Source organism: Aythya fuligula, chromosome 23 (genome assembly GCF_009819795.1).
Source record: "Aythya fuligula isolate bAytFul2 chromosome 23, bAytFul2.pri, whole genome shotgun sequence".
In the NCBI taxonomy this organism is placed as follows: domain Eukaryota; kingdom Metazoa; phylum Chordata; class Aves; order Anseriformes; family Anatidae; genus Aythya; species Aythya fuligula.
The window spans coordinates 3491472-3516673 of record NC_045581.1 but is presented as its reverse complement, the minus strand read 5'-3'; the positions used below and the strand labels follow the sequence as shown (position 1 = coordinate 3516673).

Sequence of the window (25202 nt, the reverse complement as noted above, 5' to 3'; positions counted from 1 at the left end):
CTGAAAAAAATCAAGCCTTCCATGCCCCACTTTCCTCGCTGTCAGCAAGCAAAACTTACATGTCAAGGGCATCTGAAGCCTGATGGATTTTTGTGTGGAGCTTCAGATCCCCATGAGGACAGCATCTGAGAAAAGAAGATAAAACCCTGTTGTACAGATGGTAGTGATGGATACCGATTATTTTTTGTTTAATTAAAAGAGCCTGGACAGACGCAGAGGCAACAATTAATTATCTCCTATAAAAACTTTGACCACGGCTAAATAAATTAATGGGTTACGAGATGAAGACAAATTGTTAAAGCTAATGGTTGATCTGTCCTTTATAAATTGAGAGGTATATGGGAAATTCCTCAAGCTCGCAGATAACTGAGCTAAGAGGCTTTATGCTGTGTTAACACAGAATAGGGGAGTAGCGATTTCCTTCTGTTGAGCAGCCGGGTTTATCTCGGAGCTGTAAAACAAAGTTCTCAACGAGAGTTTATTCATTAAAGTTTATTAATAGGCTTCAGGACGTTTAGCTGGGGATGTGAGTCACAGAGGGATGAATGTTTAACTCCTGAAATATTTTATTTCACAGCCTCCTGGTGTCGGGAGCGCTGCTTCCCCTGTGTCCAGCAGCGTTGGACCTCAGGGCGTCCCACGGCAGCTGGAAGGCCGAAGGGAAGGTTTTTTGTGAACACTGCCGCCCCCTGGCTCTTTGCACAAGGTTATTTCTCCTCATAAGAAAAATAACTTTGTGCTGCCTGGGGGAGCCTGAGGCGCACCGGGTGGGAATTGCTTATGGAAGGGGCACTGGGGTCGGGCTGGGGGTGAGGATTTCCACTGGGACACACTCTCAGGCTGACGGGGAGCCCAGGCCTTGGCCTTGCTACCGCCGTGCCCACCGAGGCACAGCCCGGAGGCTCCCGGCCCGCAGGCGGGCGGCGGCGGGGGGAGGCCGGGGGACGCCGCGGGGGCCGCCGCGGGCCCCGGGAGCCCCCTGAGAGGACTGCGTGAGGGGAGGCCCAAGGCCTAGCCCCCTCCGCGGACTACAACTCCCAGCAGCCCTCGCGCGGCACACGTCCCGCCCCCCCCGCCTCGCCGATTGGCCGGTCCCTCCCGAAGCGCCCTCTCCCCTTTTTCCCGTTGGCTCGGGGGCGAGCTGTCAATCACGGGGCGGCGTCCCTCGGCAGGACGGGCAGGGGAAGGTATTCTCGAAAGCGACTTGCGCCGTTTGCGCGGGGCTGAAGCCGTGGCGGGTGCCGGGGGGGTGGTGGCGCAGTTGGCGTAGCGCATGCGTAGGGCGGGCGGCGGCGGCTGTGGCGGCGGGGGGGGTGCTGCTGAGCCCCGGACAGGCGGAGGGGGGGCACCGGGGCACGGGGCGGGGGGGCACGGCCGAGGCCGCTCCTGAGGGGCCCTCCCCGCTCCCAAGGGACCTCCTCGTAGCCGGGCCGCGGCCCCTGACGCTTTAAGGGGGGGCCCTTTTGGCTTCTCCCTCTCCCCCCCCCCCCCCCTTTCTCCGCGCTCGGCCCCGTTTCCGTGTGCCCCCCCCCCCCCCTCAGTGTCGCCCCCTCCCGGTGTCGCCCCCCCCGCATGGATGGAGCCGCGCAACTCCCGCTGCCCGCTGCGCCCGCCGCCGGGAGGCCTGACAGGTAACGGGACCACGGGACCCCCCCCCCACACCCCTCAGTGACACGCCCCCCCCCCCCGTGTCCCTTTCCCTGTCAGCTCCCCCCCCCCTTAACGTGCCCTTTGCATTCCCCCCCACAGCCCTTTCCCTCTCAGTGACCCCCCCGTGCCCCCTTTCCCGTCAGTTATCCCCCCCCTTGCACCCCCTCTCCTCTCAGTGCCCCCCCCTTGTACCCTCTTTCCTCTCAGTGACCCCCCCATACCCTCTCCCTTATCAGTTCCCCCCCTTATACCCCCTCTCCTCTCAGTGACCCCCCCTTCTACTCCCTTTCCTGTTAGTGACCCCCCCTTGTACCCCCTTTCCTATCAGTGACCCCCCCCTTTTACCTCCTTTCCCTCTTAATGCACCCCCCATACCCCTTTCCTTGTCAATAATTCCCCCCCATACCCCCCTTCCTTATCAGTTCCCCCCCCCACGCCCTCCTCCCCTATCAGTTCCCCCCCCCATGACCCCCTTCCCTATCAGGTCCCCCCCCAGCCCCCCCCAGTCCATATTCCCCATCCCTCCTGGACACCCCACTATCTACCAGCACCCCCAGCCCTTCTGCCCCCTGCCCCCCCCTAGCCCCTTTCTCCCCCCCCCAGCCCTTCCCATGGGACTCTCCCCGACCCCACTGGGCACCCCGCAGCCCCTTACCTGTGCAGGGGCCCGGCCTTGGCTCCCTGATCCCATTAAACTCCTTCCTGGGGCCGAGTGGCTCTGGCACCGGGCAGCTCTCGCACCTTCCCCTTCTCCCCACCACGTCAGCTGCAGGATGGAGCCCGGAGCGCTGCGGGGTGGGCTTCTCAAAGCCCCCCCTGCTGCTGCCCACCTGCAATGGGTTCAGGTCCTGCCTGTCCTGGTGCAAGCGGCTCCTTCCCCCGGTGCTGCTTGCGGGGCCGTCTGTCCTGGGGAGCTGCTGCTGCTGCTGCTCCTGGCAGCTCCTCCAGCTGTAGCAGAGCCGCCTTTTCGCTAACGAGGTCTCTTCCTCTCGTTTCCCTGGGTTCGTTAGAAATCCGGCTGTGTATCTTTGAGTTTGAGCCGTGGCCTCTTGGAAAGTCAAGGTAAAGGGGGCAGGGAAAGTGAGGTGTGAGCCTAAAGAAGCCCGCCGAGGGATTGAGCTGGGTCCTGGTGGTGTTTGGACAACTGAAGGCGTTTATAGATGCTGGAGGGGAGGGTAAGAGGGATCTTCCCTCGGGATGAATCACCTCCCCGCTAGGACTCGCGGGCTGTGAGCCGGTGCTTTTTGTTTTCCGATGACCTTGAGTTCAGGGACTGAGAAACGCGGGCGCATCCGAAGGGTTTGGGGTCGCGTCGCTCAGCTGAGAGCGGGGCCCGGCTGCTTTGGGGCCGCTGTCCGCGTTGCTGGAGCTTTTTGGGAGGGCAGCAGGCCAGAGCTTTGGACTTTGGAGCTCAGCTCTGCGGGGTGCTCGGCCGTGGCGCTGCCTCGCCGTGTGTGTGAGTGGGGCGGGGGCGTGTGGGTGGCTCTGCCAGGGGAAATATTGAGGCACAAGAACACCCCTCCAACACCGGCTGCTTTGGGACCGTTTGATAGTAAAAGGATGGAGTTGTTCGCGTTACGGGTGTCAACGCTTTGCTCCTAGACTTCGAGCGAGTGTTTCAGGAAAATTAGGAGAGCCGGCTGGGGAAAAGCCAAAAATCTTGGAAGTGCCCCCTCCCCAAAGCTCTCTTTGGAAGAGTTCTCTCCCTGGAAACCCTTCAGTTTCTGTCAGTGCCAATGCACCCTAGCAGGTCTCAAGAGCGCAGCCTGCAGAAAGCTGTGGCTTGTTAATTTTTGACTGCGGATTTAAAGGCCAAGCGTTGCGAAAGTTTGGGGTTTATTTGTCTCTGGAGCTTTGCGCTGCAGGAGGGTCGGAGAAGTGAACCAGCGCTAACCGCAGGTGGGACAGGGTCCGGGCTTCAGGGTGCGGTTTGAGAAGGGGCTGGTGCCGGGATGGGCTGGTGGAGGTGCTCCTGAAGGCTGACGGTGAAACGTGCTGCAGTGGTCGTGTAATAGAGGAGCAGAAAAGCTCTCGGTGGTCTCTTAGGTGTAGGCAAAGCGGAGCTGCTTCTGTGGTCATCGCTGGTACCAACAGCACGGATTTATCCCAAATTGCTCCGTAAGCGGGATGTAATCCTCTCGTTTTATGAGCTGGTTGTGCTGGTGTAGTGAACGGCCAGGGAACTGCACGAGTGGTTAGGAGAGGATGTTTGGAAAGCGAGCAGAACTTGTACAGCAGTGAGGTTTTGCCAAAAGATGCCCTATAGAGAGCGATGCCCCTTTGGGGGGACGTTTGGACAGGGCTCTCCGATGGGACTTGGTGACTGGAAGGGGTCGGAGGCCCTGCTTATTCCTCTCCAGTTATTCGTGGTTACTTTCCAGGAGACTTGCAAGGCTTAGGGGTTTTCGTGCTTTATACTGGGGTCAGTTTTTAACTAAATCACAGGCTGCTGACCTACGTGCGCAACGGCGTGGTGAAGAACGAGGTATTTGTGGTGAGTGTGGGGCCGGGGCTGTGACCGGCTGGGCCTGATGGAAAAAGTCTGGCCTGGAATGGGAGTTTGGGACTCCTTAATTCCTAGCCTGTGATTCCACGGTCATTTAAGCTTGCCAAAGACTTGGCAGCGGTGGCTTCTCACTGCTGAATACCTGTCGAGCAGCAAAAAAACAGCAAGAAAAGCTCCACGAGTCCCCTTGGCCAAGCACGTGTGTGTTGTGGGAGGCCTTTAAGCGTGTAACAGCATTCACTCAAACCTCTGTGTCAGCAAGAGAGACACCTTAGACTCATGTTTACCTATTTGACTGTTTTTTTCCAAGCCTGTCTTTTTTTTTTTTTTTTTAATAGTCAAACACTAGAAAGTTTGCATTGGCATCTCAGCAACGTGCTGGTGTGCAGCCTTGGATGCTGGCAGTGGGACCTTTAAAGTCAGGTTTGCATCAAATGTTTCGTTTTAAACCCTTGTTCGCCCAACTTTGTCAAGCAAAGGACTGATCTCATGGGTGATTTTGTTGACCTTTAACTGTTAAGAGCTAGAGTTAAGATGTTGAACTCTTGCTGGGACCTGCTGGAGGATGATCAGCCATGAACGCCTCCGAGTTACTGCTGGGAAGCTCCACAGCACAGCTGCAATCCCAAAAACACTCACAGAGATACCAACCTGTGGTGTGTTCCTGTGCTCCTGCAGAAGATGGGCATGAAATGAGCTCCAGGACGCGTACAGCTTCGTGGCAGAAGAGGCTTTGTTGGAGAGGAAGGGAATTTGAGTCTGTGTTAAGGAGTAGGGGGATTCTGATGCTCGTATTTTCTTCTGAACACCCTGTTCGTACAGTCAAAGAGTAGATTTATGGCATTATCAGTGGGTTTGCAGTAACTTATTGAGAAGCAAGTTGCAGTGTGGCAGGTCTGTGCCTTTCCAACAACACACGTTCCTCCAGGCGTGTGCTTCAGGGCACTGGGTGAGCTGTCGTGGCAGGTCGGGGTTGAATAAAAAGGAGCTGTTCAGAAATTAGCCACGACTAGAGGTAAGAGATGGGACAGAAACGCTTCCAGAGGTCTTGAGAAGAGCACTGGGCGTTTGTCAGCTGGGAGGCGACTGCCTGCTGTGCTCTGGCGTGGTTTTAGCCCTGAGAGACCTCCTGAGATCCAGAGAAAACCAAACTGGTCTGGAGCAGGGAGATGAGGGATTCAGATCCTGCGTGGGGGGGATAAAGGTCTCTGCCCTGCTGTAGCTACAGGTGGAGGAAACATTCGTGTGTCCCAGTGGGTTTGTGGAAGGATGGGGCTGTGCTCAGGAGGGAGGGAAGGAAGGAGGGAGAGCCCTTTGCTGCTGTCCCCTTGCAGACCTGGTCTCCATCAGCAGGCAGAACGATGCCAGCCCTAAGCTCGCCTGGAAAGGCAGAGGATAGGTATCAAAATGTGATAGCCTCGTCATCCTACGACAGGAACTGGCGTGAAATATTGATGAGGAGATGCGTTCACAGCCCTGCCTCTTGCCATTAAGCCTGGGAGGGAGGCGACTCGTACTTAACAGGAGGGTAATAACGTTTAGGAAGCTTAAAACACGAAAGTCCCTTTTTGGGCGTGCGTGCTGGCTTTCCTGGTGCTACTTCTGCAGCAGAAGAAACTTGGCTGAAGTGCTGACGTGATGGCACGCTGGAGAAGCACACGCACACCAGATCTGGTGATTGAGGACAGTTTCAGGCCAGCGGGCTCTCGAGGAGCCCTGATCCAGTGTCCTTCAGCTGAGCAGGCGATGGGGTGCAGCACAAGCTCAGCCAATTGCCCCAGCGGATGGGGAACGGGTCGAGCTTCTTCTTCTGCAGTGAGCTGGAGGTGTGTGGAGGCTGTGGTCTTACTGGGATGTGTCTGCTGGGGAAATTACACGTGGTGTGGGTGAGGTGGCTGCCAGTGCTCGCACCGGGGAGGAGTCGGTCCCACGTGCTGGCTGCAAGTGGCCACACGGTGCTGGGTCCTCCCCTCCTGCTGCCTTGTGCCCAAGGCTGAGGGAATTTCATCCGTTTTGGCCTCAGCACGGACAAAACAGGGCTCGAGCACAACCATAAGGGCTGCTTGCTGCAGCAGGGAGATCTTCAGAGCTCCTCAAACAGCTCTGCCTTTCTGTGCTGTGTTGAGAGCTTCTATGACTACCCTAAATCCTGCCTAGGAGCCCGCTACACAACTGATCTGCAGTTTGCATGGCATTCCTTGCCACCCGTAGGTTTAATGTCCTTTCTGCGTTCACTACAGGGTCGCGTGGAGGAGCCAGCTGAGCTAGGAAGGAGCTCAGAGCCTCCGCTTGGAGGCAAGCCTGCAAGCTGGGAAGAGAGGTGGACTCCTGGTACCAGCACCACGGGGAAATGCCCACACACTGATGCTTTGCCCAAAGCCAGGTGGAGCTGGAGTGGGGCACGCCGAGGTGCAGGAGCCTTGAGACTTGTAGGGTCAGCTGTGGCATTGACCAAAAAGCCCTCGTTTGACCCAAACTGGTGGCTGGACCAGCAGGGGCAGTGTTTGTCAGGCTGAACTCAGCGGAGCTGTTGGGTGCTGCGTTTCTGTGAAACGTCCTCGTTTGGGTGAATCAGCATTTCCTCGTTCAGGAGGACTCGTTGGAATATTTCGGCTTGTTCTGCTCGCGACTGCTCGTTAAAGGGAATTTAAAACTCTCGGCTTATGTAGGACAAAATGGTGTTTAAAATACGAGTTGTTTTTTTTTTTTTTTTTTTCAGAGAACTATAGAAATACCAAAATGGGACAGCACAAGGTTTGTGGTATGGAAATGAGGTGAATGACATCATTTCGCAGAGACGAGCTGGTGTTCTGCTAGGTAGCCTGACTGGAGCAGGGTTGTGACAATAACCCTGCAGCTGGAAGATTTTCTAGCAGTGTAGCTGATCTTACAGGGTTTCAGTTGTTTAGGGGAGTGAATTCAATGTGGAGCTCCATAAGTATGTGGAAATCTCTAATTTCTTCTAAAATACAACTAAAAAAGGGCACCCCTTTTTATTGTTAATGTAACGGGGTGTTCTGATGACAGTGTTGGGTGTTGTGGCTTCTAAGGAACACATAATTGATTATTTATTATAATAATAGTCGCTATGACCAAATACAGTAAATTTACTTTCTAATTAAAAAAATAAATAATAATCAAATATAGTAAATAAAAGAGGAGAGGTGGCCGAAAATATCACTGCCTTATAGGTTCACGGTGTAATAATTCTTGTTGGTTTTGGGAAATGGGAAAAGCAAAATTGGACATAAGTAGGCTGCACATACAAAGGTGGAAACTGTGGAACAGGCTGCATCCTGACCCTGGACTTGCAGGGTCTCTTTGCATGGCTTTTTGAGGCTGATGTTGTCCTGGAGTTCCTCTCTTCTTGAACTTGTCTGCAAACTGGCGGTGACCTCTTCAGTTGGGTGTCCTTCAGTCCTGGGTTGCTCCTGCCCATCCTTGAGTTTCTGCAAGGAGCCTTTGTAGAGAATCCTTCAGTTCCTGGCCACTGCTATTTGGGGTGGGTCGTCCTTCCCAGTTTGTATGAACATCCTAATGTGTTTGCCTGTCTGTTTGCTCCCTCTCGTGTTCCGCAGGTAATTAAATGCCCTTGGTGTGGATCTTGGCTCTGTTGGCATGCTTGGATGCACAGCGGCTCTTCCGATAGCTTCTTGCAAGAAGATGGCAAAAGCAAACATTACCAGAGACATCATCCACAGGCAGATCAAGGTACGTGTCAGCCAAACATCCACTCATGTTGAGCGGGGAGCTGGTGGAGAAGCAGCATTCACGCGGGGTTGGGAAATACTCGTGGTGTTGCCTGTGCTTCTGAAGAGATCCTGCCACCTGCGTGTTGATCAGCTGCATAAGGAGCTGAAGAGAACAAACGCACAGGACCTAGCGTTGTCCTTAATGAGGAGCTGGGGCGAAGCATGGCATAACGAGAACACAATCCTTCTCCCTAGCAGGAACGCACCAGACTGGTTCCACGTTGGCAGCTCTGTTCCTTTACAGTACACCGCTGAAGAGAGAAATCTGACTGCTCGTGTTTGGGCAACATAAAGGACCCTTAGCTAGCTTCCCCCACGAGTTTTTTTTGCCGACTTCTTTGTGTTCTTTTTGTGTGATCTTGCCATCAAAGGTATTTTCTGACTGTAGTGAGGCTAATGATCTCTCTCTGTGTCTCTGTCTTTTTTTGCCGTCTCTTTTTTCTTTAAAGAGTGATGTGTTTGCTTCCTTTGTGTAGGGAGAAACTTCTGTGGTCAGATCAGTCATCTGATGGCTGCCTTAGTGAAATATCTCTTAACGTGAAAGGACTAGCTCCAGCAGACACAATAGACAATTACTGCTTGGACTGGGAGGCCTTAAATCATTTGCAGCTTTGTTGGTAATCAGAATTCACAGAAGTGGCCTGTTAGGGGCCCGAATAAGGAACTAGGAGCTGGGATGCCACAGTTCACCGTGCAGTTTGGTACCGAATCTTGTGTAAGCTTGTAATTTAATCCATGTGCAAAGATTTATTTTGCTGCCTTAACAAGGAAGGGATGGGTCTGTGGTTGGTGTGCTAGCCTGGGACTTTTTCACGCTGTCTGTTCTGTTAGGCTTTCATCCGTGACCTTGGGAAGGTTGCTAAGTCTGACAGTTCCTTGCAGGAGAAGCAATATCCTGCTGCACTGACCTCACAAAGCTACTGAGGCTGCAGGAGCAAGAAATTATAACTGCAGCACCTTGTGCTGGACCTGGGAGTGTTCTGGGAACACTATCCATGGAGATAAGTCAAGAGGTTGGAAGTTTGTAATGGAAGTTTCTATAATAGCCTGGGGTTTTTTTTGTTTTGTTTTTCTTTTCCCCCTCCAATCTCCTTATACCTGTCTCCATTTTGTTCTCAAATATCTGCTAGCACATGGAGTTCACAGTTCACTATTGGTCTGCAGTGGCCGCACGCTGTGCTTGTTCTTTGGGGCTGTTCTGTGACTCCTGATGCGTTCCTAGCACTGTGACAGCTTTTGACATCAGTGTTCTCCTCTGTAAATAGCGATGACTGAGGCTCAAGCTGTCTTCACCTGACCGTGGTACATCACGGGACAGGGCTGGGGCTGGGTCAGGTGCTGGGAAGGGATCTCCTCGGACATTTGATGTTCCATTCAAAATACGACTTGCCTTCCCTTTCCTTCATGCCTGCCTCTGCAGTTGGCCTTCTTTCATCGAAGCCATCTGCTGATGCATCTGTGAACTCTGTGAGATCACAGGGGAAACAACTGTCCTGCTTTTCTTCACCTTCATTTGTACTGACGCAATTCTGTGGCAGCTGTTCCCTTCCCTGTAGAACAGGCTGTGCTGTGGTGCTGCAGCCACGCGCTCCTGCTCCGTTTCTGATGAAATAAGCCATCTCTAGGGGATGCTGTCCAGTTGTGTTCCCCATTACATTTCCCAGCGGTGATGGTAGATGCAGGGAACGGTGAGGATGACCTGGGAATGCTGAGATTACAAGCACTTGACTCAAGTTTCAAAGTCATCTTTGGTGCTTCAGGAGAGATTCTGCAGTCTGAGGAGCCAGTTGTTTCTGAAATCCTTGCCAAGGGTTTGAGGCGGGTGTACTCGAGCTCTTTTGTATCTTCTGTTTCTGGCACAAAGCAGTCAACTTGGTCTTGGTGTTGGCTTCCTCAAACCTTGCCTTAGCTGCCCAGCTGGAGCCCATCAATTAGGTAGAAATATTTCAGAGCAGTCCAGGACAAGGACTGCAAACTGTGTAAGCAGCTGGAGATGATGTGAATGATGTCCTCCTTCTACAGGACACGTCCCTGATGCTATGGACACCCCAATATCTGGCAAGGTCCCTGCTTGATTTTTATGGCTCATGAATCTTCTCTTAAAGGGAACAAGGAGCGTTTTGTTTGCTGTAGTCAGTGTGACATTTATTTGCTTCGTGCAGGAGAGGGGCGCCCTGGGCTTTGAGCGACACTATCATGTCACCGACCCGTTCATTCGACGCCTGGGCCTGGAAGCAGAACTGCAGGTGAGTGGGCAGTGCTCAAACAGCAAACACAGCCACTGGTTGTACAGCTGGATGTGGAAAGTACAGCGGGCTGGAGTGTATGGAGTTCTCTTTTATATGGGAGAGAGGTGCTGGTTATTAAGCCCCCTAAACTGTCTGCTGGAGCCTTTGGGTGTGCATCAACTGACCCTAACAGTGCTGTCTGAAGAAGGCAGCTGTCAACTCTTCCAGATACTCAGCTGTAAAGCCAAAGTGTAACGTGTTGTCTAAAGAATGGGCTGTTGTATTGCAGTCTGACACAACCTAAAAAAACACACATTAAGATTGTCTTGGTTTGGGGGAGGAAAGGATTCTTCTGTCTCCCTTTCCTGCCACCTCTCAGCTGCTGCTCACTGCTCTCCTAGTCTTCCCCGTTGCAGTTGTTAGCTAATTTGGTTGAGGATGTATGATACAGACACCGAGCAGCAAGGTGCTTCCGAAAGAGTTATCAGAACTGCATTTTCCCTGCAATCCCAGAGAACCTGCACATGTAATTTGTCAGCCTAGCCAAGGGCTTTTGAAGCAAAGTCACCTTTCCACGTGTACAGCAGGATTTCATCAGTAGCCTGTGAGGCTGAACTGCCATTTTATTCAACACTACGTGTTTTTTTTTTTTATTATTTGTTTCATTTTGTCTTTTCTACCCCAGCTGCTTATAGCATGTCTGTCTTTTCTGGAGGTGTTTATCTGCCATGTGGGTGTTCTTTTGCGGAATAAAAAGCTGCTTGTTTTAGAACAAGTTGTTATGTGTGGGGAGCTCGCTGCGTCCTTGTCTTAGAACAGCTCTGTTTGATAAGCCTGAAGTTTGTGTAATACTCTCTTCCCCTTTTTTTTTGCTCAGGGTCATTCTGGGTGTGTCAACTGCCTAGAATGGAACGAAAAAGGAGAGTAAGTATGCGACTTGATTCGGGGGATCAGCAGAGTGATAACCCAGGTTCTCCCAAGAGTAGCATGTAGGTCACCTTATCGTAAGGAGCTACTTCCCATAAATAAATTCCTAATAAAATGGATGAGGGCTCAAGCTCAAAGTTGGGAACTTGGAGAGCTCGCGCTTCGAAAAAGCTTTATTTTGTTGGGTATGTCTGAGAGGCTGAAGGCTGCTCTCTTCTCTTAAGTGGCATTATGGATTATAATGGATCTTCAGGATTTGCCCAGCTGGTAGGAAGTGACATTTCCCTACCCCCTTCGCTGTGATGCTAAATGCTGATGCTGGGGACGTGCACATTATGGAGGGAGGCACAGCAGCATTCACCCCCCTCTGCAATTTTAGAGAGAAACTCATCATGAGAACATTTCGGTTAACCAAGTAGAATAAAGAGCATCTCCAAGAAAAATAACTGGATGGAAGAAAAAGCCTCCATTTCTTGACATGCCTCTTGTAAAATCCAAAGCCTGCTGTCTGATAGTCTTCAGAATTATTTATCAGTGAAAATTTCACATACTTGAGAGAGATCTGGCTCCAAGGAAATAATTTAAAACAGCTGATGGCTGCGGATGTCAGATTCTTTTGCTTTAACAGAAGATAGATGTACGAGCACCTTGCAATGCTGCCACACCCTGCACTTAAAAAGCAGTCTGTGAATCACTTAATGAGTCCTGCCTTGGGACTGCCTGGGCACATCTCAAGTCCAGGAATGAATGGCTTGGCTTGAGCTCGCCTGTGATGTGGGAGCAGTTAATGCAGCCAGGCTAATGAGGGAAGTGGAGGCCCTGCATTTTGTTATTGACCAATATTCCCATTGTTTTTGCTGTGCCATCTGAGTCTGTGGTGAGCTGGGTCAAGATGCTAAAGCAACAAAAAAAAAAAAACTTGCTTTATTTTCTGTGGAGTTGATATTTGGCTGCTTTACTTCCTTGGACTGGCTGAATGGAAAGCATCAAGAAAACAGAGCTGAGAAAGGAGGAAGGAAGGGGGCTTCTTAGAGCTGAATAAGGTTAATGGCTATCTGTGGTCAAACCACTCTCAGAAATTGGTCACAGCTTGGAACAGAAGAGTCCATGATGCATACTTCTCTTCTGTTTCTTTTAGCTTGTTGGCCTCTGGCTCTGATGACCAGCATACCATTGTCTGGGATCCTCTGCACCACAAGAAACTCCTTTCTATGCACACAGGACATACTGCAAACATCTTTTCTGTCAAGGTATTTGAGTGGAAGGACTAAATGACTAACGAAATCAGCAGCCAAAGCAGCCAGAGAGTAGCTCTTGAAATGTTGCTGGGAAATGTTTTCGTGCAAGCAATCCATTCCCTCAACCCCAATCATTGAGTATTTGTAACATTAGGAAAAATTGCATTATATCTAATACCTGTGCTTCTTAGTTCATGCAGCTCCTGGGCTTAGCTCCTTACCTCTGTAGAATCGAAGGAAATGGTTGTAGCAAATCAGGAGTTAAAGATACGAGATGGAGAGAGCATTTTGTGTGTTGCTGTGAGAGCATTTTGTGTGTTACTGTCATTACTGACTCCTGAGTGTGCATGTGGAATATAGGGGGTAGCATGGGGCGTCCTGCGTTCCCAAAACAAGCTGCTCTGTGACCTGCCAAGGAAGCTCAGCGCTGTGTTTGTGAAGAGCCTCAGCACCTCTCAGGTCTGAATGTCAAATCTGTCTTCCGCAGTTCTTGCCGCATTCGGGGGATCGGATCCTCATCACGGGAGCTGCCGATTCCAAGGTGCACGTCCACGACTTGACTGTCAAGGAAACCATCCACATGTTCGGAGACCACACAAACAGAGTTAAGCGGATTGCCACAGCTCCCATGTGGCCTAATACCTTCTGGAGTGCTGCAGAAGATGGGCTAATCAGGTACAGAACGCGTTCTGCCCCAAAATGAATTGGATTAGGATCCATTGTGATATGCGCTAAGCATAAATCTAGAGAGAGACTCTCTGTACTAAAGAGCTCAAGCTAATCTCTCCCTTTCCTCAAGCTGAAAGGATTCATCTTGAAATGCAGATTCTTCCTGAAATGCAGATTCTTCTGATAAGTACTCACCCAGCTCCTCTGCTTTCCTTCACTGGAAAGGGAGGACAAGAAGGGAAAAGCTGTATCAAATGGAGGGTAGGAAGGCATGAACAACACTGAGCGAAGCTTCCCTTCAGAGTTGTTGGGACTTAATGAGTAGATGCAACTGTGAGAGTGTGTTCATACTGTGTACTGTTTGTTAGGTCATGGCCTGGAGTCTAATTTGGAGCTTGACTAGATCTGTGCGTGTTACAGAGCTGGTGTTAGTGATTATCCTGATGTTGGGGCCTAGTGTTTACTGAACTGGTTTGCTCCCAGTAACCTGTGGCACAAACGCCTGTTAGTGGTAGTGTCAGCTCTTCGCATACAAGCCAGATAATTAAACACAGGTTGCTGCAGAGCAGGGTAGATGTGGTGACTCTCCCTTCCCTTTGCAGACAGTATGATCTGCGGGAGAACAGCAAGCGTTCAGAAGTCCTGATAGACCTGACGGAGTACTGCGGGCAGCTGGTGGAGGCCAAATGCCTCACAGTCAACCCCCAGGATAACAACTACTTGGCGGTGGGGGCGAGTGGGCCCTTTGTGCGGCTCTACGACATACGCATGATCCACAACCACAGGTAACAGCAGCTGGCTCTTCTGGGCCTTCTTGGCACGTGTGAGTGGGGAAGGGGGAGTTGTGATGATCTGGGACTCGCCTGCCTCACTGTGCAGTTTTACCCAGTCTTTTCTAGCACCCACAGAGCCTTTTTATCTAAGTAAGTACACTGGGGTGATGGGAGGCAGGTCTGTGACTGCACAGCTGCACGGGCATGAGGGCTTGCCCTTGTGTATGAACAAGAAGTGTTAGCATAGAGCAGGCTTCCAGCAGTTGAATGCTGTGATTATAACTGCTTTTCTTTCTGGCTAGAAAAAGCATGAAGCAGAGTCCTTCGGCTGGAGTCCACACGTTCTGTGACCGGCAGAAACCTCTCCCGGATGGTGCAGCACAGTACTACGTGGCAGGTACTGGGACGTGTCCTGGGGGTCACCAATGGGGCTTTAAATTAATACCTGAAGAAACTGAGTTCAGCCCATCACACAAGAAACCACTGCTTGGACAAGTGTTTGTGTAATACATGAATGTTCCGTGAAATTGTAGATTATTTCTCTTCTGTGCTGTGAATTCTTGCTTACGCCACCTGCCCACCTTCCCTGACTTGGCAGCAGTGTGTGTTGGTGAGCTGGCCTTACTCCTTGTCTAGCGTAAATGTCTTTCTGTCAGCTTCATTGGAAAGTCAAGGACTGGGTAACCTGAGGGCTCTAGACATTCTTCTGGAACAGGTCCCAGCAAGGATGCTGTTTAAAAATCTTCTTGGCACAGAAGGGAAATGGCTTGTCTTCATCCTGCACATGAAGAGTCAGCAATGCAGTGTCTGGGCAATCTAGACGTCATTCTACTCCAGTGCTCATTTACTGTTTTTTTCCCCAAAATGTTTTTTTTTTTTTTTTTTTTTTTTAAAGTATCTTAAACCAGCATGTTCAACAGACCAGTTTTGACAGTCTTGCTTCTGATGAGTCCCATTGGAGGATTTCTTAGGTCCCCTGAATTGGTCATGCAACACATCTGCTGTCTGAAGCAAAAGAACCCTTGTGTGAGCTGAATATTTAGGAGCCGTGGTTTGATTGTGCTAAGAGCTTTATTAAGGAAACGTGATTAGAGAGTTGAGAAAGGAGCTATTTGTTTGCAGTTGGCCACAAATCACGGAGGCTAAATCCTTAGTGAATCCATAAAACTGTGATTTGCTGGGTTCTGCAGCCTGCAGTTGTTAGCAAGATAGTCGTAATCTGGTCTTGTCTGCATATGGAAATGGCCTTGCAAAAATAGCATCTAGAACTTGTGAAAAGGCAGCTCCATACATGTAAGTGTTTTGGTAGCTGGTGGAAGGATTCAACAGACAGCAGTAGGAAATGGAAAATCGCTTTGGTGCATGTGCTTCATGCCCTCGCTGTCCTAACAACCTCTTGTAAAAGGGAGGAGCTGATGTAGGACAAAGACAACAGTTCCTATTACACTAATATTTATGGACCTCTTCCCCCCACAGGACACCTTCCAGTGAAGCTTCCAGACTACAACAACCGGCTGAGAGTTCTGGTGGCCACGTATGTCACCTTCAGTCCTGATGGCACTGAGCTCTTAGTCAACATGGGAGGGGAGCAGGTAAGAAGACAAAGTTTGGTAGAAAGTTTAACATTTTGGCTGTGTTTGTCGGGCCACTGTAGATTGTCTTCAAAACGGATGTAGTGACTCCTCTGTGGGGTAACATCGTTGGCTTTTAAACCGTTCTCTGATGCGTTTGGACTGAACGCCTGGTACTAGGGATTTATTTGTTATGCTATCAGTGATTAAATTTATGTGCTATTTTGATCTGGTTTTGCAATTCACTTTTCCTTCTCTTGAAAGAGAAAGAAAAGTTCTGGTACTGACCTTTTCTGATGCAGAAAAAAAATTTCTTAACTCATTCCTGAAACATCAAACTGCTTCTGTAATACAATCTAGTACATAAGGAACTTACAGAAGCAAAGGACTTCACCTGCGATATTGATTGCTTTAATTTTAAGCACTGGGTGATATTTGTGGCTCTTTTGTAAAGCTTATCAGTGAAATGAGAAAATCCTCCTGACAGTATTAATCAGCGTGGATTAAGTAGGAACTTCCCTTGTGAGCAGGTTACTCTGGTTGTCCTCTAGAGATCTTTCTCATGCTTGGACTTCTCTTTAAGAGGAGGTACTGAATTACACGAATGGATAAGGGCTGTCAATTCCTATACTGGTACAAGTTTAAATTAGGGTTTCACAGGGCTGTGTTTGAAGTTTCTCATGAAATCTTTGCTTCAGCTTAGAGACACCTTGGTTTAGTGTACTGCTTTTCTACCACTAAGCTTTCAATTTGTTTATGATCACTGTATTAATTAAATGGCTAAAATATCTTCTTGGAGTCGGAGCTTTTTGAACAGGTTGGTTTGTACCTCTTGAGTAAAATGAGGCTCCTGTTTCTCAGTGCTGTTCTTTTCTGAATCCAGTGCTGGTATGCAACAAGACACTGGTACTGCTGTTATTCAGTGCGAACATGTCTATAAACAAGAAGGTTAAAAACTGGAAATAGTAAAACAAGCATGGAAACATCTAGCCTTGTTTTATTTCTGTCCCTTAAGCCTCTATGTATCACTGACATTTTTTTTTTTGTCTCACTCTCTTTCTTGATCTCTCAGGTCTATTTGTTTGATCTAACTTACAAGCAGCGGCCATACACTTTCCTCCTCCCAAAGAAATGCCACACGTCAGGGGGTAAGTGTGATGCTGTCATGGAAGTGAGCGCAAGGCAGAGGGAAATCATGTACAATGCAACTCTTTCTAGGGTGCAGCCCCATCTGGGCAGGAATGAGGGAAAGGAATTATGACATGGCTGTTGCTGGGCAATTTCTGCAGTGCAGTTCATACCCTGAGCTCTAAAACCCTTACGCATAGCGACAAAATGTGTCTCGAGGGAAGAAATGAGCTGTCGAGGGGTGTGTGCGTGTGTCAACTTAGGTATAGCTTTAAGCATTCTCCTCAAGATAAAGTAGACTTTGTAGAGTGATTGAGGTCCTACCACCCTGCCTTTAACTGAGGAGGAAATACTTTGTATGTGGACAAACATGGAAATGGTGTGCTGCTTTTACGTTTATAAACTTACAAACTGTGCAGCCGTTACCCCTTTAAACGCCCATTAGAAGGAGACAGAACAATCTCGTCCCCGGTCTGAGAGTCTGGCCTGGCACTAATCTCCTTCCTGGTGGTGAGATAGTTGATTCAAAAAGTCATTTACTCCACAAGTAAGTCAATCCAAGAGCCTTTTTATTCCTGGCCCTGTTTCTTACAGGGCCTGTTCGTACGCAGATACTGCAGGCAGCGTGCAGTGAACGTCCAGCACGCTGTCCCCGGGCAGAGGCTGGCTCTCTCTTATCAGGGAGTGTTCCCTGCTCAGCCCTGTGCTCGGAGCACTCTGGCAGAGTTCAACCTGTGTACTCAGCTTGCCTTGGGCCTTAATCTAACACTCACATCCTGGTAGCGAGTAGATGCCCTGCCTGCCGTTCTCTTCTGCCTTGGCTGCATGTGGGTGATCCGTGCTGTGGTATCTGGTGAGGTCATGCTTTAAATGGCAGAGCAGGGTTTGAACAGGTTCACCGTGGTGCAGTTTCAGCAAACGCTCCGCCCTTCTGGGTACAGAAAGTTCAGGCAAGGGCTGTGAAAAAAGCAGCATCTGTACAAAGGCTGAACTTCGTGTGCATGCATGTCTCTGCGCACTGAAAGCTCCGAGCTGTTCAGTAGACTGCTTGGAAAGAGTCCCCAGTTTCCCAGCCTCTGAAATGGCTGCGGGAGTATTCCCAGCTATAACATAAATGCAGTTTATAAAACTTGAATTTGAATATTTTTCTATAAGAATGGCAAGTGATCTGGCTGCGCGACCTTCAGAGGATTGCTTCAGCTTGTAACTGCTCCTTGAGCAATAGGGTAAGAAAAGAAAAGAAAGAAAGGAAAAAAGCATCTGGAATTCCCTTACTAGATATCTCCAGTGGTTCCACTCATCTTCCTTGTTCTATAAAATGTTAAACAACATGGGCCTGTGTTGTTTTTTTTTTCTCAGTGCATCTGAAAAATACAAAGGCATTTAGAAAGAAGTTGCTATGTTTAAGGTTTAGATTGGATATTAGGAAGAATTTATTCATGGAGAGATTGGTAAAGCATTGGAGCGGGCTGCCAGGGAAGTGGTGGCTTCCCTATCCCTGGAGGCATTTATTTAAGAGACCTGGGGATATGGCACTAAGGGATGTGGTTTAGTGATGGGACGTGATGTCGGGTCGATGTCAGGTCAGGTGGACAGTTGGGCCTGATGATTTTGAAGGTCTTTCTAACCTAAAGGATTCTCTGAAGGCAAATCAAGTCTAGGTGGCTGGAAGACGGGACCGTGTGGCATTGTGGAATTCTTTTTCACTGTGCTCTGAATGGGGCTGAGGCACTGGCTTCGTTATGCTGTAAAATGTAACCCTGATATTTCAGGGATTAGTTTGTGTAATCTACATTGAGCCATTGCATGATTATATATTTTTTTCTAACCTTCAGAAGTGCAGAATGGAAAAACCTCTACCAATGGGGTGTCCAACGGCATCCATCTCCACAGCAATGGCTTCCGCTTGTCAGAAGGAAGAGCACATGTGAGGTAAGGTGATAGATCTGCCTCAGTGAGGGGCCGATGGCTTTGTTCAGGCCCTCTTCCTCTTGTCAGGGTTAGGCACTGCTAAACAAGGCGTGAAGTGCAAACCCACTTGGCATGTTGATTTGATTGTTGAGTGGTCTCTGTCTCAGGGGCTGTATTTGTTTCTGGTGTGTGGGCTATGAGCCTGAGTCAAATCAGGCAACAGCATCTTAGGAGAAGCATGTTCCATTAGGATTTTTCCCCTCTTACAATGAATTACTGCAGACCAAACTAAGAAATGACTTTTCAGTCCTGGAAGCGAAGTGTTCTTAGTTGTCCTGCATGGTTTTTACTTCCTGACCTTGCCGGGGCTGTGATCTGACAGATGGGAGTGGCTGTCGGGTTGAAAGAGCCTTTCTTCCCTCGGCCGTTTTTTAGGCACCTGCCTGCTGCAAGCTGAACTGAAGCTGCTAAAATTGCTTTACAACGATGACACTGCTGTCATTACCCTTGCATATGAGCTAGGGGTGGATGGAGAGCCCTCTTTTACTGTCCCTGCTGCCTTTTTTCCTTACGAACAAAGAGCAGTTGGGGTGAAGCAGAAGCAGACTTCTAGCACATCTTGCAGACTGGTTTTCCTCCAGCTGATGAGATGTGGTTAAAAGTCAAGACACAGTTGCTTAATACCATATAAGGGTAGTCTAGGTTCCTCCAGCCACTGCTGAATGCTTTCAGCTCGTTTCCTCTAGATGGCCCCTCCACCACAGCACCGGAGATGCTCATTTTGGTTTGCTGAGCATGGGCCTTGTGTGCAGCCCTGTGAACTTAGACACTTGGTTTCCTTCTGAATTTGCAACCCATTAGATGTTGCTAAAGGAAGTCTGGATTTTTTTTTTTATGCAGTCAAAGCACAGATATATTGGTGAAGTCTGAGGAACGAGACTTTAAAAAAAACACTGTTGAATTTTGAGTGCATCTGTATATGAAGAAAAGATAGAAACAGTCAAATGATGGTCAAAAAGAAACTCCCTCTTCCTAAATTCAGGTTACTCAGGTGCAGGACCTTTGAAACTTCTGGTATTAGCTAATACTTGCTGGGACCTGTTAAGTTAGAACAAAACACTGCAGGTATTTAACTGGGTTAACAGTTAACTTTAACAATGGGAGTGTTAGCAAGTGAGACATTTAGCTGTGCTTCTTTCCTTCTTTCCCTGCAGTCCCCAGGTAGAGTTGCCTCCGTATCTGGAGAGAATCAAGCAGCAAGCCAACGAGGCCTTTGCTTGCCAGCTGTGGACTCAAGCCATCCAGCTGTACAGCAAAGCAGTGCAGAAAGCCCCCAACAATGCCATGCTGTATGGAAACAGAGCTGCTGCCTACATGAAGCGCAAGTGGTAAGTAAGCAGAGCTCTGGGGCACCCCTGGCACAGAACAAGGGGTGCACAGCAGCATGTGTTGGAGAACTCGTGGCCACAGCCGTTGTGCAGGCAAGCACACCTGGTAGCAGCTTTGTGGGTTTGCCCACTGGAATGCTGAGTCACGTTCTGTTCCTTTCCTGTTTAAAAGGAAACCAGAAATCCACTTGTGAGCAACGACATTACGAGCACCTCCAAAGGTGTTTGTGTGTCTCTGGATAGTTCTGATCTGCGTTAGATGATGTCTCTACATTTGCTGTCAGCAGATGAGGTGATGGGTTACCGTGCTGTGTAATTTCACGTGTCCTGATGTAAGATTGTTGTGGGCCTGCCTGGAGCTGCTCTGGTTGCTGCCTGATCCAAGAGGCTGGTATTGGAGATAGTCAAATGTGGCCTGGTCCTGTGTTAGCCCAGCTAGCCCACATTCCCCTCAACTGGAAGCTCAGCTCTCTGAGGGATTTGGTGAGGTGGCAACTGGTGCCTCAGAGTCTAGAGGAGGTTCTTTCTTCTTTATTGCAAAATATACTCTTAGCCTCTGCAGTAGGTAGTGTCCTCTCTGACCAACAGCCAGAGCTGCATCTGCAAGACACAGCTGGGTTATTTTGGTATCTGTCCCCTTGAGCAGAGTAAGACTCAGTAGCATGGCTTGCTATTAACATATTTAAAATAGCTGTGGCCCTTCATCTCCATTTGCTTTGTGAGGATATCCTCCTTCTCTCCCTGCTGAAATCCCCAGAATGAATTCTCCCATCATCTTGCCAAGATAAAGAGCAGCCAGCAGTTGTTGTGACTGTTGGTAACTGGCCTACTGGCTGTTTTGCAATAGCAGAGATTTGGGAGCTGCCTCAAAAAGACCTCAGCGTTCAGAGGGAGAAGAACAATGGGTTGGGATTAAGGAATGGAAGACGGAAGCTGAGTGCTGATCTCAGTGAATGACATTTTTCTTATAGGCATCATTTTTCCCGGAGGATGTTGGCAGATCTGAACCTTTCTGCGTGTCAGCTAGTGCTCGCTGCAGCTTTCAGTAGCAGGAAGATGTGAAAATATATGCGATGGCTTTCTGTGGTGTGCAGTGATTAGAATGTAAATGGTGCTGAGCTCATACCTTCTCAGGTGCAGAGAAGATGTGTTTTTCTGCTAGGAACAGCTGTTGGTAAATGACAGAGGAAGGCTGGGATGTTGCTGAGGAGGAGGGTGAAGCAGTTGAACACACTGAACCGCAGCGTGCCTCTAAGGTGTCCTTCACATTTGGGGCAGGAACAGCGACCAGGCACCCTGCAGAACACTGCAGGTCTTGCTTTCACCTCCTGAGCAGCAGGGAGATCCAGAAAAAGGAAGCCCTAACTTCCTAACCTCCCCTTGCTCACCTCCCTTAAGATGCTGCTCGTACTCTGCAGCACTTCAAAGACTGTCCTTCTAAAACTTGCTCCTAAGAGCCAACTGCATCGCTCCTGATGGCTTTTAACTGTCTGCGTTGACAGTACTTCAGCTGATTCCTAGTTAGAGCACTTTTTCACAAGCTGAGTCAAGCCTGTAACAACAGGAGAAGTCAGGGCCTGTTTTACATCTCAACACATACGTTTTCACGCCAGTCTCTTGGGCTGTCTGTCCCTGGTAGTTGGGGTGAAGGGTTTTGGAGGGTGGCAGAGCAGTTTGTAGCCTGTCCGGCTCTGAAAATGTCTTGTCATCATACCAAGTAACTTGTGTTACCACCTCATTAGAGTGAAGGTGGTGAGATGCTGGTTTAACACGGACACGGTGCTGCAAAGGTAGATGCAGGCCTCAAGATCCATGTTTCTCCTGCTCTGCTGCAGATGTTACGGACAAAGCACTTTATGTTCTGTACCGGCGAGCTGCAGTTTGTGGCCAACATCTACCTAGAGAGGGCAGAGAGCAGTGGGATGAATGGCTTGCAGAACGTGCTCGTGGCACTGAATAAGCACTGCTCGCTGTGTTAACCCAGCCATTTGGAGCTCCTGTTGATGATCAGATACAGGAGCACCTCTTGCTTAACAAAGGCTCCACGTGATCCGAATCCTCACCCCATGGGAGGTACGGGACAATTCACCCCCTGCTCCCTGGGACTGTTCCAGGCGGTGTGTGTGGGTTTCAGGTGTGAACCTAATTAGTTTTATTAGCCATCGCAGGGAGACCTGGCCCTCTTTAAGGAAAGGTTGTGGTGGCTTTGATCAGTTTAGGCTCAATGCTGGTACAAGCACCTGCCGGTTAGCCCAGGCTGACTTCTCAGCCTCTATCAGTCTGAATCAGGCATGGGTGTGAGAGGCTTGTCATGTCTCTTCTCCTTCCAGTGCACAAACAAAAACACTTACCCCCACTGCCATGGAGTTTAGGGAAATCAATTGTAGTCTCTGGTTCCTGTACATAGGATATAAATATCTGTTGCAGTACCAATCTGCTTTACTGCGTATATCTAAATGATCAAGTTTTTCCTGTAAAGGTGGGAAGAGGCTGCTGCTGTAGGTACGTATCCAGCAGGACTGTGAAGCGTGGAGGTTCTTCAGCTCCTTCCTGAGGACTCCAAGTGGCTTTGGCTGTGGGCAAGGAAACATGCTGCCACCCCGCGCGTCCACAAAGGGGCACGCGTGAGCTGCCGTGCTCCGAGGAGGCCCCGCTCGCCTTGCAGGAGAGGCCTTGCCTCTGCTTGGCCAGAGGGCTTGTGCATCCTCCATCTTCAAAGGACTTCCCTAAATGTGTTGTATCAGTGAGCTCTGCTCTGTCGGATTTAAAATGGCAGGTCAAGACTTGCTGGGCTTCCCCGCGTGGTCACGTTAACAGGGCTGCCTGTGTACATGTGGAGATGCATTCGAGAAGCTGGCCTTGGTCAGATGGTGCCCCTGGGACACAGCAAATGCTATTAATACGTGAGCTTGTGGTGTGTCTGCTTGCATAGAGAGTGCTGGAAACAACAAGCTTTGGAGAGAGACAAGGGCTGGGAAATGGCGGTGGAGAAAGTGTGCTGTTGCTACCCGGACTATCTAATCCACCCCTCCCTTTTCTCCAGGGATGGGGACCATTATGATGCTTTGAGAGACTGCCTGAAGGCCATATCCTTGAATCCATGCCACCTCAAGGCCCATTTCCGTCTCGCCCGCTGTCTCTTTGAACTCAAGTACGTGGCAGAAGCACTGGAGTGTCTGGATGACTTTAAAGGGAAGTTCCCAGAACAAGCACACAGCAGTGCCTGCGACGCGCTAGACAGAGATATCAACGCAGCCCTCTTCTCCAAGAGTGATAATGGTGAGTGCTGCTGCTCGGCGTGGTTCTTCAAGGTTAGGGGAAAATCTCATGAACAAACAAGGAGTTCTCCTCCTTAAACTGCTCCTAGGAAAAAAGCTCCAGCTTCTGAGGGAGATTGATTATTACTGTGCACAAAAACTGGCCTCAGCCCGTTCTTTCCTTGTGTCTGGTCCTGGTTTGGTGTCGAGTGGGAGCGTGGTATAAGGTAGTGCAATGCATCCAGGAGATGATATGGAAGGGAGCTTGTGCCCTGAGCCCTGCTGCCTGATGAAATTGTTCTCTGAAACTGATGCTGTTCTAGAGTGCCTTGTTTGTGTAGAACGTGTTCCTCCCCGAACTGTGATGAGGGAAATGTGTTGTTCTTCCAGCTGAAGACAAGAAAGGAGGTGGCCCCATCCGGCTGCGAGCCACAGGCCGCAAGGATTCCATCTCAGAGGATGAGATGGTGCTGAGGGAGCGCAGCTACGACTACAAATTCCGATATTGTGGCCACTGTAACACTACTACAGACATCAAAGAGGCCAATTTCTTTGGCAGGTATGTTGGTAGAGCATAGTAGGGGTGTGGGACAGGAGTGTGAGCAGCAACAGAATGTTCCCATCCATCGGATAAAGCCTCACGTGTAGGCTCGTGTGAGCGTTCACGAAGTGATGCTGGTGCTGGTTTGCAGGGTTGAGAAGGATGATGGAAACCCTTGTCCTTGTGTGGCTGCGTGAACAACAGGTTCAGTAGCAGATCCACAGAGGACCCAGTGGGGTTGGCGTTTCCAAAAAGCCATTTGGGATTGAAAACAAATTCTGGGGATGGAGGGAACTAACACACAAAGCTTTATCTGGATCCGTAAGCGTAAGGAGGGGCAGCCTACTGATGATAGAAGCCATCTGAGGTTCTCATGTCTGCTAGAGCTTTGGCTCTGAGCTGTGATCTCCAGTCTCTGCTCCTTTCACCCTAGCAATGCACAGTACATAGTCAGTGGGTCGGATGACGGCTCCTTCTTCATCTGGGAGAAAGAAACCACCAACCTTGTTAGAGTGCTGCAGGGAGACGAGTCGATTGTGAATTGTCTCCAGCCTCATCCCAGTTACTGCTTCCTGGCCACCAGTGGCATTGACCCAGTTGTACGGCTGTGGAATCCCAGGCCAGAGGTAAGAGCCACAGTAAACGACCATCTTGGTGACTCGACAAGTAACACAGACCTTTTTCCTCCTGAGATCTCTTGACGGTTGCAGCAGCTCTTTGTTCCTCACCCTGTCTTGCTGAGTTCTCTCCCTTCTTGTCTTGCAGAGCGAAACCCTCAATGGCCGCGTGGTAGTGGACATGGAAGGTGCTTCCCAAGCGAACCAGAGACGAATGAATGCGGACCCGCTGGAGGTGATGTTGCTCAACATGGGGTACCGGATTACAGGACTGACCAGTGGTGGGGCTGGAGGCTCAGACGACGAAGACAGCTCAGAGGGGCAAGTCCAGTGCCGGCCCAGCTAAAACAGAACTGCCTCTCCTTCCTCCAATTGTTTGGCTGAAAGGGAACCTAGTTTCCTTGGTCCTGAACTTTCTCTGATGAATGACTGCACTGTATCGCACTATGCACAGAGTAGGACAAGCTGGCAGGGGCAGGAGCGGCCGTTTCTTTAAACCATCACCACCACCTCCTCCTTCTCCCGTCACGCTACTGAGCAGCATGGCAGTGCAGTCTGGGGTTTGCCTTTAGTGGAATTTAGTCCCGACAGGGATCTTTGAGTTGTCTGTAAGCAGTGTAAGCCGGTGACTTTTTCCAGAGCTGCTGTATGACCTGGTACAGAGCAATGTTGCCTGCATTCATGCATTTGTAGAGGGGATGTTAAATTCCTGAATAAAATACAAACCTAGGGCAGGGCTTATGGAATGAATTTACTGCAGTGATCTTGGTCTTGAAAGCCTGACTCTGCTCTTAACGCTGCCAGACTGTCTAGAGGCCCCTGGCTTTGGGTTGTTGGCCATGAAATACCTGTTTTGTCCCATAATTTCTTTCTTCTGGCTTCCATCTCTAACATATTGCCATCAGATGTGGCTGTGTTGTATTAAGGACTGGATATTGCCTGTCTTTTTCCCTGGGCATCTGTCTTAGTTGATGAATCAGCGAAGGCACTGAGTATGTGCAGCTCAGCAGGGCAGGATGTGCTCGCCCAGCTCTGATGCTTTCTTC

General features: G+C 49.8%; 1 protein-coding gene across 3 annotated transcripts; it reads left to right on the top strand.

Annotated features, from left to right (window-relative positions):
* Positions 1–688: 688 nt before the first annotated feature.
* On the top strand, positions 689–24906 carry WDTC1 (WD and tetratricopeptide repeats 1). 3 transcript variants are annotated; one of them, XM_032202158.1, is made up of 16 exons: positions 689–706; positions 7735–7867; positions 10071–10154; positions 11014–11060; positions 12202–12313; positions 12789–12976; positions 13573–13755; positions 14046–14140; positions 15220–15335; positions 16387–16462; positions 18278–18374; positions 19568–19741; positions 22785–23020; positions 23389–23557; positions 23973–24165; positions 24305–24906. In XM_032202158.1, exons 2-16 carry the CDS (start codon positions 7775–7777, stop codon positions 24500–24502), a joined length of 2061 nt encoding a protein of 686 aa, XP_032058049.1. In that variant the 5' UTR covers positions 689–706; positions 7735–7774; the 3' UTR covers positions 24503–24906. The 3 variants fall into 3 exon arrangements, with proteins under 3 accessions (XP_032058049.1, XP_032058047.1, XP_032058048.1); XM_032202156.1 differs by lacking the exon at positions 689–706 and adding an exon at positions 1338–1631; XM_032202157.1 differs by lacking the exon at positions 689–706 and adding an exon at positions 2694–2712.
* The last annotated feature ends 296 nt before the right edge of the window (positions 24907–25202 follow it).

What these genes read in the sequence shown, in the direction of transcription:
- WDTC1 (XM_032202158.1), top strand. Translation starts at nt 7,775, where the DNA reads ATGCTTGGATGCACAGCGGCTCTTCCGATAGCTTCTTGCAAGAAGATG. An exon ending in CAAACATCTTTTCTGTCAAG is followed by an intron (nt 12,314 to 12,788) that starts GTATTTGAGTGG and finishes TGTCTTCCGCAG; the next exon opens with TTCTTGCCGCATTCGGGGGA. An exon ending in CTTCTCCAAGAGTGATAATG is followed by an intron (nt 23,021 to 23,388) that starts GTGAGTGCTGCT and finishes TTGTTCTTCCAG; the next exon opens with CTGAAGACAAGAAAGGAGGT.